This window comes from Meleagris gallopavo, chromosome 2 (genome assembly GCF_000146605.3).
Source record: "Meleagris gallopavo isolate NT-WF06-2002-E0010 breed Aviagen turkey brand Nicholas breeding stock chromosome 2, Turkey_5.1, whole genome shotgun sequence".
In the NCBI taxonomy this organism is placed as follows: domain Eukaryota; kingdom Metazoa; phylum Chordata; class Aves; order Galliformes; family Phasianidae; genus Meleagris; species Meleagris gallopavo.
This window is the reverse complement of record NC_015012.2, coordinates 5039980-5053464: the sequence shown is the minus strand read 5'-3', so window position 1 is coordinate 5053464 and position 13485 is coordinate 5039980. Positions and strand designations below refer to the sequence as shown.

The following is a 13485-nucleotide window of genomic DNA, read 5'->3' as shown; positions in this document are numbered from 1 at the left end:
GGGTTACGTGGCTAAACGGACCTGGGAATTAACCCCAACCTTTAAAACCAATGGAGAACATATCTGGACTTGAAGTAGGTCACATTCTCATCACATCTAGTACACTCCGATCCAATATACCAACTGTATGTTGAATTCAACTCCAAGAAAATGGTGTAGCTCGCAATAAACTAGCAATCCTACCCTTCCTGCCAACAATCAGACGCTATTTTGCCTAAATACTGCATAAAATCCAATGCTTTTCCTTGTCATTCATAGTGTGTATTTTTTTTACTGTACAAAGCAACACTGCTCAAAGAAAATTTTGCAAATGCTCAGAAGGGGGAAAAACGGTAAGATCTGAATGTTAAACGGTTTTAATGATCTCTTAAAATTCACTTCCCCAGTTACTCTCTGTACAGCTTATTTACTGAGTCGTTTCTAATGTGCAACACACCTGGGTCCTGCGCACAGCATAGATAAATCACAACATTTTAGGGAGCGGTAAGAAGATTAAAGAGGGAGAAAGCTGGCCATTATGAAAGAAACAGGTTCAGTGCATTTTATTTTTTAAGCGTGATACTGTGAAAAATGACTGGAATATTTCCAGAGTGAAAGAAATCAAGCAGGCGTCTAAAATTACAGGTAATGGTGTGCACGGAGGCTGCTGCATGATTAGGGTATTCTTTTGCCTCATAAACCGAAGAAAATGTGTTAAAATGAAGTACTATAAAACTGTGATTTATAAGAAATGAGGGAGATATTCTTGAGCTTTGACTTTAAAATGTTATTTTTATATCCACTAGGATTTCATTTTAATCTATCTTTATGACAGATTAGATTTATTTGAGCCCAAGTTTATACGGCCTTGGTAAAACAGACCTTTTTAGGTGCAACAACCTGTGGAGAAATTTTACCAAGTGTTCAGGTGATAGAGCAGTTCATCTCCACAGGTGGGGTCACACACACATCGTTCCCACTTGCTCCTGCTTCAAGCTGCAGGAAGGACATCTCCTCTGACCTCACCTTCTGTCCACAAGAGAGATACCAGGCTCAGCTGGTCTGATAACCGTGGGCATCCTGCTGCATGGCAGGGCCTGTTGCACAGAGCACTGGGAAAGGAAAAAGCTGAGAAAATCCTGGCTGCCTTGATTAGACCCTTCCCAGGAGAAGATGCTGCACAGCTGAAGGTAGGAGGGGGAGGATGGGAGGAATAGGTGCTCCCATCGGGCTGATGGGAGCGCAGCTGGATGGCTTCAGGTCAGCTAATATTTAAAAATAAGTAGGATTTAAATAAACCAGCTAAGGAGATTAGTGTCAGCTGTTGCGGCTGCCTGTACAGGGAATGTTAGAACAGAAATATCTCCTCAGTAGTTTATGGTCTGAAGACACAATGCTATGGATTGGTGAAATTAAAAGAGAAAAAAATTGCATTACGTTCAATTCAAACCCTCCATTCTGGAGGGTGTTAAGAGAAGAGGCGTTTGGTTGGATGCTGGTGGTTGTATCCGTGGTTGGAAACAAAAACCAAACCACACCATTTAGCCTGTGTTATTTGTTTCCATAGATATCATCCCAATCAAGGGAGAGAAAAATGTTATCTCCATAGCTGGCATGCAGAGGCACAGCTACAGTTGGGGGTGTTGAAACTCTTCTATTTAAAAAGGCTCTTTTTCACTTACCCATAATTGAAATTTTTCAGGCTGAAATTTTCCAGGCCTAATCATAGCCCAAGGGTGAAGTAAAAACATTTCATTGGTAGCTGCTGAGCGCTCAGCACTTCTGAAAATCAGGTCATTCATTTAGATGTCTTAATATATACTTAAGAGCTGATTTTAAACACCTTTTTTTGAACACACTGGCCTTACAGTTGATCTGTTTCACTCTCTTATCAATGCCTAATTTATGAGGATTTACACAGCTACCCCAAATTGGAAATGCTATATCTTGTAGTTTATCCCTTCTCTATCATTTACATCTTTTTGATGTCAAGATTTTTCCAAGGTGAGAACTACAGCTGGCCAAACACAAATTACATAGCCATTACATTTTACAGGCTTCTGGGTTGCACAAAGTGAATTTTTAGGGCTAATCTCTAGCCCAGGCATATACCTAATACTGCTTCTGACAACATAAACCCTCCAGCTGTCTGAATCTGACTCCATTTCAGAGAACACAGAAATACAGTGACTTGCTTTAACAGCACTCCTGCAGGAGCACGGAATTTGGTGAACACCTGGAAATAATTAATCGCTACTTTATTTTTAAAATTGATTAGCATATGATTTAATTTAGTTGACCTTCATACGAAAATTCAGTGCTTATTGAGTGCTAATGAATTAAAATCAGTGCATTGTGCACAGAAAGTTTCCCATGATTACATACATAATGGGAGTTCACCCTTTATCTACGCTCAATCCATTTCTCTATCTCATTTTCCTGCCAAAAAGCCCCACCACTCAGTCACGGTAAGCAGCAGTCAGTAGGATGGGTATCTGAGGAGATACACACTCAGGTGCACTCAGTCCATCTAAAATGAGTTGGAAGTCCCAGCACAATCTTGTGTGGAGAGGCATATTAGGCTGAGTGCAGCCTGTCTGATATGTGTTTTATCTGCTGCATAAACATTAATGACTTTAATCACTCTGTTCTGACTTCCACTACATAAAGAGGAGCATCTTGGCATTGAAATACTCTGTGCATAAAGGACCTACTTCCTCATGCACAGTAATGAAGCACTATGAAGGTGCTGCTGAGAGGTGTCAGCTCTCCCATCAACAGCTAATAGAAATGCATGTGAGTTTTCAAGGGTAAAATCACAACACTTCTTTGCTGTACTTCCAGACAGTGGAGATAGAAACTTGGCACAGACAAGAAGACGACACCTCTACAGCATAACTTCAAACATCTTGATCTTCTTATAATATGACTATTCTGCTTTTTTCCTGAGGACAGAGCGCTCAGAAAACTCCATCTGCTCAAAGGCCGCACGCAAACTGGGCTCACATGAACTTTTTTTTCTGGACAGTGTCTCTTCTATTATGGATAACAGAAGAGAAATGTGCTCACAGGAATGTGGGACATGTAATTCCACAGTAGATTTTTATTTTTAATTGGAGTTCCTGAAGGCATTATTCCTGCACTGTTCAGAAGATTTTATCATGTACCATATTTCTACACTCCCATTCTTTCTCTTCTCTTTGAAAGAAAAAAAAGAAAAAAAAAAAAAAGAATAAAGAAGGCTTAGATTAATAAAATATTAGAACTTCATGACTGGGAATGCGTTCCTGATTTGAAGTACAGGTTGGCATAAGACCTAACCTACCATTTTGTGCAAAGGACCTTACCAAGAAGTGTTGAGCCATTCCACTGTGGGACTGGCAGAACCCTGTTAGTGACAGTCTGCCTCTGGTAATATCCATTCAGAGCTATGGCTAAGGTCATCAGAGAAATCATTTTAACCAAGGCAGAGAAACATTCTCACTGTAGCTGGCATACGGAGCCTCAACATTCAGATTGATAGGTATCAGAATCCATTTTGAACAACAGCACATTTTAAAACCATACAGAAGTATTTCAGTGTGTTCACTATTTTCAGATCCCAGAAATACGTGTGGGGAAAAAAAAAAAAGTGGAAAAAATTACTAATTGATGATGGTTAGAGTTGAAATAGACATTGAAATAGACATTAGAAAGGCTGTAGAACTGCCACAGCAAGCTTGGAAACCTCCTGTTCTGATTATTTTAAACCATGCATTTTGGAAGAATATAACCTGTACTCCTTTGCCATAAATCTGTTCCCAGTAATTAGGTGAAAGGATTGGAAAAGTGTAATTTCTTTCAGTGCTTTACATCCAGTTCATTAAGTTGAAGATAAACGGCAGAAAAGAGTATACTCCAGAACCTGGCAGGTTTTAGCTGCGTTAACTCAGTGGGCAAACAATTTGAAGGCTGAAATTTATTTCAGGAGCAGCAGGTGTTTTCAGAAGCACCAGAATTTTGTAAAATTGTCATTTCCTAAACAAGTAGCAAGTTTTTTCATAACAGCAGTATTCATGCTATAATAATCTATATGCTATCATAATCCAAAAATCTGAAAATACACAATGCAAACCATGCATGGTTTCAATGTTCAAAACTCTTGGTTAGAATCGTAGAATTATTAAGGCTGAAAAAGACCACTAAGATCACCTAGCTGACCATCAACTACCCCCACCATGCTCACTACCCATGTCCCTCAGAGCCACATCCACCCTTTTTTGTTCAAACACCTCCAGGGATGGTGACCCCACCACCTCCCTGGGCAGTCTGTGCCAATGCCTCACCACTCTTTCAGAGAAGAAATTCTTCCTCTACTGAGCTAATTAGCAAATACAACCCAAAACGGGATCTCTTCCCAACCGTTCGTTTTGTCTATTAGTATGAGTTTTCAAACAAGATATATGGAGGAGGATCTGTTTCACTCCTTTTCCCCTATCGGCTGCTTTCTGTCCTATCCTTGAGGAGAAAGGCATCGAAGAACAACCCTTTCGATTTTACAGGGCACTGCTTCTTCTGTCAATCTCTCAAGAGAAGAGGGGAAAAGCTGCTTTCCTGAGAAGAGGAAACGAAATACAAAGGGCCAAAAAACGGGAGTAGTTCAACATTGAGATTAGTCACCGAAAAGCAATCAGAAAGCACCGACTTTGTAGTAATGAACAAGCACTTAAAGCAACAGCAAAGTTTTCGGAGTTTTGGTGAAGCTGCAAACAACATCCTAGCCCAAAAACCCACCGCAGGCCTCACACTACAAAACATCAAAACCCTGTGCAATAGGGGATTGTATAGGCACAGTATACATAAAAAGGCCAAGTATCAGCAAAAAAAGAAAAATGAGTGACGGGTAATCACCAGCTATGCTGGGACTGAACCTATTACTATTCCTGACTCAAACTAGCCTCGCTATGACCTTAATCTGAAGATATCAATAGCAAAAGCCAGCACTCTGGCAAGGGTTTGAGGGCTTTTTTCCCTACAGTATCAATCAACCAGTTGAGAGAGCACTTAAATCAACCTGCGCCAGGCTTTGAACTCATAATCAGGTAAGTATGTGGGCTCTCTAGCATGTCCCTTTGGAACAAAATGGCAAGATCTCGCACCCTGTCACACTTATCTAGAAAAATGAGAAGAGAGTCAAGCAGCGACACTGAATTAAACATTAGATCTTTAAAATAAATAAGTTAATGGATGTTAATAATTATGTTATCTCAGTGAAACGCATTAAAATTTTCTATTAGTCTTCCTTAGCCCATCTTTCTGATAGGCGGTATTTATTACAGATAGCATAACTCCTGTTTTGAATTACCAGTAGCGATCGTTTTATAAATCACCCAAGCTTTTTCCTGACGCACCCACACAAAAATGCCAAAAACCATAGAGCGGCACAAGCAACTAATAGCATGATATCGTAACAGTATCAAAAACAGCACGTCTGAGCACTGGCTCCTATCCGTAAACCAACAATTCCATCAGAAAAATCTCAGCTTGAAACATTTAAATTAGATCATCCCTCTTTCTTGTTTCCTAAACTCCCCAACATTTGGCCCCGTGACACTTTTAAATATTTATCACAAACTAAATGATCTGAGTGCCCAGCACAGCCTGCACAACATAAACATTACTTTCTCCTTCTCAATTATGACTTCATCTCCTTCTGTCTCCTCTTGATGTGTTTATAGCTATTGTGTTTTCCTTTTTCCCCATCAGGAGAGCTCTGAATAGGAGAGCTAACACTGTGGAGATAGATGTGCACATTTAACTTTACACACGTGAATAATCCCAGCGAGTGCAAGCTCCAGGCTTATTTCTGATATGTCACGTATGATACTGTAGCATTACCTCCATAAGAAGAAAAATTGTTGGAATTCATGGCATCTCTCATCAGCACAACAGCTGGTGCCATGTAGTTTTATTACAAAGACTTTTGTAAATCAAAATCCAAGTATGTACCTATTTTTGTATGGTTTAACTGTGATTTTAGCAATTTCCAGGCAAGGGAAATACGGCTTTGTGAGATGTCCTCTTGGGTTTGGATATTTTGCAATGCAATTTACAATCTGTACCTTTATCCTCACTAGGCTTTACTTCTTCTGATGATGATAGGCTGGCTACAGCGGAACGTTTCGTCTCATCTGTAGGAACCAAGGAAATGAAAGACAAGTTATTCATTAGCTAGCAAACTGATGAACTGGTTTACTGGGGGAAAAAAACAAGTGTTACACTGTATTGGAAGAATGATACAATGCTTGAATTTGATTTTTTGGGCTTCCATCCGTTCTCATTGTACTCACTGACCATTACTGGTTTGACTGTCTTCCCTAAGCCAGGGGTAAACTTGCATTGCAATACTGCCAGATCAAATCTGTACTTCAACTTCCCGTAATAGAGAGAGAGGAACAGCTGCCAATTTCGTGGGTAGGCTGCTGTTCTCTTTGCTTAGATATTTCTTTTTTTTATTTAATGTATTTATTTGGGGAAAAAACACAAGCCATTCTTTAATCATGTCCAGTAGTCCCACTGGAATCAAAATCATGAAATGCAAATGCTTTCTTGAAAACAGAATCTTTCTTGAATCAGAACTGAAACTCAGCAAGTCCGTAAAAATCTGTGGTGCATAGCTGTTTAATGGTAGAGTATGTGCTGTTAAAACTATGATCTTTAATAGATAAAATTAGTAACTGAATTTAATATATATATTTTTTCACTTTCACTGCTGCTGCTTCTCAGCAATCTTTGCAGTTTAAAACCTTTAGAAACCTGTTTTCATTTTTAGCCTTTCACTTCTTTCTTAAGACTTGCCTCTAGTTGTTCTTTTTTTCACCTGGTCTTGTCATTGAGTATTTTTAGCCAGCTTAAAGCTAGGGCACTGAACCACCTGCCATTTTGTTTTCCTTGTGTTAATTGTGAGGTACACCGATGAAAGGATAGAGGCCAGATTTTTAGAAAAACCAACAACACTGTAATAGCCAAACTATTCAAGGCCAATCCTTGTACATTATAATTGGCTTTTTCATCTACTCTGTAATAAGAATATATAAATCTTTAAGTAATGACTATGTACGAGCACAGTTTATTTTTGCTCCTCATACGCTTTCTTTTACAATATTAAAGTAATGATTTGTGATTTGTCACACTCAGATGAAGGTTATGCCTTTTGGTTTAGAAAATACAAATTAGAACTTCAGTATTTGAATGGCTTGCTCCTCACAATTATCCTTTATAATGATTAGAAATGGGCATACAACTTCAGGCATACAACTACATATCTTAAAAAATCAGTTCATTTCCTTACCAACAAGGAAGGGTTCAGAAGCAGCAACCCTAAAAGTTTCTGATGATGTTTTGTCTCCGCAGTTGAAAGTAGAAAGCAGGAGCAACTCATCAGCTGAGTATTACTTAAGATAATTGTCTGCCTCACTGTTCTTATCACCAGGTGAACCAGTAGGGCTTCATGTTAAGCCATTTCTTTCTGTAACGTCGTGTGCCTGTGGCTGAGGAAGTGATTCATGCAGTTTGTGTAGGCACAGTGCTATCTTTAGGTGCATACCTAAAATGAGTTCAGAAAAATTTTCTGGATCTGGGACCTAAGTAAGTCTGGATCTTTTCTTTGACACTCTTCATTAGAGTAACAAAACATGACTACTAATATGAGATAGCACAGGAGTGTACATGATATCTCCAAATAAACTAGGCATGACAGCTTGTAACATAGGAAGTCATAATGACAGCTTTGGAAGAAAACACAATGCATTTAGCACACCTCCAGTAGCAAAGTAATAATTAAGAGAGGTATGTTCCCCTTACTTCTCTAGGGAAAAAGGAAACGTATCTTATTCAATCCAGCAGCTTTGCAAATCAAAATACCAAGGAAACTTATATCACATCAGAGTCAATAGAGTTGAGAAGTAAAATAGGTGAATAAGTAAAATAGGATGTATTTGGCATCTACGGACAGGAATACAACTGGGTTTCACGTGAATCCCTGCAACTGGAGTAATCCCGAGGTAGGAGCCACGTAGTATTTGATACAGTTAAAAGCTCAACACTGCTTGAGCAAAAATATCCCCCTGCCTAGGAAGAGATCAAAAAACATAGCCTGGATTCAGACAGAACAACTTATGACTACTGCAATGGGAAAAACCCAGGAAAGTCAACAAGGTTATCCTTCAGCACCAAAACAATCACAGAACTGCAGTTGTTGGAAGGGACCCCTGGAGACCATCTAGTCCAACTCCCAACCCACCCTGTGATTCCCTGTGATAGGTTGCATCCAGGTGGGTTTTCAGTATCTCCAGAGAAGGAGACTCTACCATCATTCTGGGGAGCCTGTTCCAGTGCTGCATCACCTCACAGGTTTTCCTCATATTCAAACAGAACTGCCTCTGTTCCAGTTTGTGCCTGCTGCCTCTTTTTTTATTGAGGGGCACCAACAAGAAGAGCCTCTTGATTCTTGCCTTTTAGATATTTACAAGCATTGATAAGATTCCCTCTCAGTCTTCTCCTCTGCAGACTGAATGGTCTGAACAGCCCCAGGTCTCTAAGCCTTTCCCTAGATGGGAGATGCTCCAGGCCCCAAACCATGTCTGTAGCCCTCTATTGTACTCTCCCCAGTAGTTTCCCATATTTCTTGAACTGGGGAGCCCAGAACTGGCCACAGCTGCTCCAGATGTGGCCTCACCAGGACAGAGCAGAGGGGGAGGATCACCTCTCTCACCCTGCTACCCATGCTCTTTGTAAGACCCCCCCCCCCCTCCCCTCAAGGCACCACTAGCCTTCTTGGCCACAAGGGCACACTGCTGGCTCATGCAGCATGCTTATCTCGTTGAGCATAAAGGTTCCCGGTCCAAAGGTGCTATGCTGTATGCCCATGTCTTCACCACCTACTGCTTGCCAAAGAATAGGAAACAAAGAAGGCACATACAGAAGGACTTCAAGCACTTGAGGCCACCACCAGCTGTTAAACGCACAGCTGCAGAGCTGTGGAGCACAGAGAGAAACGCTGCACTTCCACACACACAGTGCTCACTGCCTGGGAAATACAAGGACCCACATCAAATGAATTCCTCGTCTGGAAAGAGCTACAGTAGAGTAGCCAACCAGATAAGTCAAGAATCCAGGATTTCTATTTTTCCTCCTGCCCTTACCAGCTGGCCTTCTTCAGCTCAGTTTTCCACATATTGATAACAATCTCCAAGTCAGCTTAAAAAAATAGCTCTGAATAAAACTGCTTCATGCTCTGTGAATTAAGGTAACATCCTGCACTACTATGAGGGGAAAAGAAAAAAAAAAAATTGTGTTACATGTAATACTGAAAAAAGAAATCCTAAAAAAGAAGGGGATTTACAGGCATTTTGCTTGTCACTTCAGCTCTTCTGATAAAGTGCTTAATTTCTAAGTCTTTTGCAATGAACAGAGTTGGGTGAGATTAAAAACATAAACAGAAAAAAAGAAGAAAATCTATTGTGACCATGGAGTGACATTGTATTTTACAATACTGAACTTACTAACTTGTAATATATAATTTATAAGCATGCCATCTGCAAAATCCACTGTTCGTGAACTCTGACATTCATTCACAGTATATGTAATGCCTTTCTGTATGGATTTAGAATCTTCATAACCCCTGAGACTTGTGCAGACAATTTATTAAAACCTGAAAATAGCCTGAAAAACCTAAGAAGCCCAGCATTCAGTAAAGAAAGACCTTCCCCAAATTTCCTTTCCCCCCATTTCAATTCCATGCTACTTTGGTGCAAGCAGAGAGGGAAGATTACTTCTCTCTAGTTAGAGGATTAGCTAGAAGTAGTCTACCTTAAAGGGGGAACCTGGAGCTGGGAGGTTAAGGAGGGAAGCCTGCATTCCTGCATTGCAATATTTTCATTCATAATGAATGGAGCTGAGGTCTCCAACAGGAGAACTGCACAAGCCCTGAGCTAATCTGGTGAAAATGTACAAACATTTTCCTTCAACAGCATTGAGTAGGGCTGTTGTTCACCAAGGTGGACAAAACCAAAAGCCCTTCAAGGACCTGGGCACTCACCTGCTTCCTGGCCTGGGCCCACAGTTTCTTCAATGCTTTGCTTCTCCTCTGCGCTGTTACCACCTATTGGGGAGACCACACAATTCTTTAGGATGTATCTTCCTGTTGGTAGCAGCAGCAGCAGCACCATTCACGGTCACCGACGCAGCACAAACTGCTCGTTTGCAACAAGGCCCCGCAATAGAAGGGGAAAGAGGCAAAGGTAAACTGAACCAATGGCAAACGTAACCAGCAAAATTTAAAACTGCCATATTTCCAGCTGGGAAGGGAGGTTAGATTAAAGATTCTTACCTTAGTAAGCACATCAGAAATATCTGTATACCAAATAAATAGAGCTTTCCCTAAACACTGTCTGCAGTAGATAAAAGTGTTGCTCGATCTGAGTCTATTCATTTTATAAAGATTTTTATTTTTTTTTCCCGGGATTATTTTCCTCCAGTAACAGTTCCACAAGAGCCTTGGAGTGGCTGTGTTTCAGATTGCAGAATCCACTTACATAGCTATGGAAGGTAAGAAGAGGAGAGGCAGAATTGCCTGAATTTTATTTTAAAGCAAAAGGCTCAACGCCACTTAACACAAAGTAGAAAAATGCATCAGAAATGACTGCAACGGAGAGAGCAAAATAAACCACAGTCAGATTGCTAGGATTTAATGCGTTTCCCCCCTTTTTACATTCACATTCATTCCCAATTTTCTCAGCTACTTTGCATTCACGTTCATCACCCACTTCCTTCCCTCCAGCTTTCTTACTGAAGGCAGGTATCAAGCCCTGTGTTACCACAGCCAGAAGCGATGCCCTGGGGAAAACCGGTCCACGGACACCACGCCAAGCTCCCTTAACCTTTGCCTGGCCCAATTAGAAGTATATCAGGAAATCTGTATTTCCAGGGATGGAGAACACTCCTCTAGTTTCCTAACAACATTAGAGGCTGCCGTGAGACGGGCTGGCTCAGATGCGATGGCTGCGCTCCCTCTCCTTCAGCATGGCAGCTGAGCTCCAGCCTTAATGAGGCATTTGGAAAAATGACTGCTGAGCATGTACATTGGGAGAAAGGAAATTCATTCCCAAGCCTGTAAATGGCTCCATAATGATAAGTATATTTTTTGCTGTGGCTCCTGGGTTTTTCTGATTGCAGCTTCTGTAAAGCAGCGCAGTTGAAGCTCTTTGCACTGCCTCCTTGCTTTTACTTAGCACAGAGTCTGCTGAAGAGAACAGCAGTAGCCCAAATGCAATTAGGTGGATGGGAGAAAAACTGAGAAAGTGCACGTGTTTCAGCAGCAAACACACATCTCCTGGCATCACGCTACACTCAGCTCGTACTTAGAGGTCGGGTATGACGCTCGCCCTCTCCAGCAGGCAATACATGCAGCATCCAGCAGATGGGACTCGTGGAGAAGCATTCCCCATCGGCTCGCGTGAAGCGGCTCTCGGAGGTGGGGACGGAGCAAGGAGATGGAGCAGCACCCAGCACTGGGTCTCCCGCCCGCCTGCCGCTCTCCGCACCGACTGTAACCAGCTGCAATGGCTGGCTGGCTACAGCGATTTCTTAGGACGTTAGTGAGCTCTAACCTGTAAAAAATTGCATTTCATGGATGACCAAAATGGCTTGACAAAACCAGCTGGGGTTTTTCTCTCCCTCCCTTTAAATCACCCTGTCCACACGCAACGCAGGGACCATAAGCAGACCAGAAAGTTTGCTGTGCCAGAAGACAAACTCTTCTTTCCCCCTTCTCCTTTTACAACGCAGCCTTGGGACTTTGCAGGCTTTACAACATGCAATTAATAAAGAAGAAAAAAATCCTTTATGTCACCAGGCTGTGTTTCAGAGGAATAAAGTTGTCTAGCTCGGGAGCTGTGCAAAGGAACAGTTCAACACAATACTGTAACACAACAGTGCAGTGACACTTGAAAAATCTTTACCATTAAGTCGGATCCAAAGAGAATATTGCATCACTGTTAAACAAGCGGTGCCAAAACATAAAGGATTTCACTATGACCAAGTGCAACATGTTTTGCTCTGCACAGAAGGACTTCATATTCAGGAAAAGCATGTCAGGCAAAAATAGTAGCTACGGATATATCACTGGAAGTCATTTCAGCAATTGCCTTACTGCATTTAGAATGAAAAACTACATTTCTAGGTGACACTTGTTGCTACATCCATTACAGTGACTATAACCATGAATCAGGTATTTGGGGGATTCATTCATAGTTGTTTCCAAAAGGCTACACACCTTATTTTCAAGTTACTTTCTCAAAGTGAACTTGTACCTCCAAAGAAGGTTTAAAAGACCTGCTTCATCAGATTAACAGACAATGCATATATTCATTAGAACATGTTGTCAATCCTGAGGCTATTATTTCACTGGAGATTCACTGTTTAAAACTAGAATAATGGAAAGATAATTACAGCACTGTGTATTAGATTCTTAACATGTTTTCCATCTAACATTTCATTTTGTTCCTTTTGAGGAAAAAAAAAACCAACCACCAAACGTGAAAGACTTTAAGCAGAAGTTTCACCTCTTGTACTCTGACCCAGTCCAGCAGACTGGCTGGACTGTGACAAGGGAATTAATTTTGATCAGCATAGTGAAAGTACGTGTTGTGCCTGCAAAGTGACTTTCCTACAACTAGAGGAAAGGAAACACCACAGTTAAGAGTGGGTGAGTGATTCTGAAGTGAGTGATTTGCAGAGGGAAAGGGTAAGCTCTGCTTGGCCTAGGGAACCTCTTCATCTCTGTGGAAAGTGGAGTAAGAACACACCAGTAAGAAAGCAAACTATTGGGTGGAAAAGTAGCTAATCCCAAAGCATCTGACAAACAGTTTTTTCCATTTTTTCACAAACTTTTCTAACGAGTCTCTCACTGAGTGCCTTCTACAAATGAAGAACCTTTATGTAATCATTGCTTTCCACTGGAATTGGGTGCACAGCAAATGGGAAGGTCTTAAGTAGCACCTGCTCAAACCAAAGAGCTGAAAAGATATTTTAGAAGAGAAGCAAGCCAGTTTTCCACTGTAATTTTATTCGCCCCTGCTCTCCTTTTCACCAGGCGGAAAAGTCAGACCCAGTGCATTTCCCTCGAGTCTTCCCCATGACATCAATACTGAAGACATCTTTTCCACTGGTTGGCTTCCATAGTATCTGTCATCCTTCTCTTTCCACTACTGCAGCAACTGGCGATTGCATTTCCTTTAGGTGAAAACTGTCCCCACAACATCTACTTTTCCATTGTACTAGCAATCTGTCACTCAATCCAAAGGAGGTGGAAAAAGCAGTGAATGACATTTTGTGTCATTTTAGGCCAGCAAATGTAAATGATTTCAAGCCACATCGAAAGACAAATGGGAACATCTGCTTCTTTTCCCCTGCATGGCAGTCAGTTGATAAAACAGGAGTTTTCAGAATTACAGAAGCACATCAGAC

General features: G+C 41.1%; 1 protein-coding gene across 4 annotated transcripts in view; it reads right to left on the bottom strand.

Moving 5' to 3' along the window:
* Positions 1-13485, bottom strand: part of MACROD2 (mono-ADP ribosylhydrolase 2) — an 835869-nt gene that overhangs the window by 48309 nt on the left and 774075 nt on the right. For all 4 annotated transcript variants that reach the window (XM_019612526.1, XM_010706427.2, XM_010706430.2 and 1 more), the window contains exons 11-12: positions 10058-10120; positions 6081-6149 (exon numbers count right to left, since the gene is read on the bottom strand). In XM_019612526.1, the coding sequence (XP_019468071.1) occupies positions 6081-6149; positions 10058-10120 (132 nt within the window). The remainder of the gene's footprint in view (positions 1-6080; positions 6150-10057; positions 10121-13485) is intronic.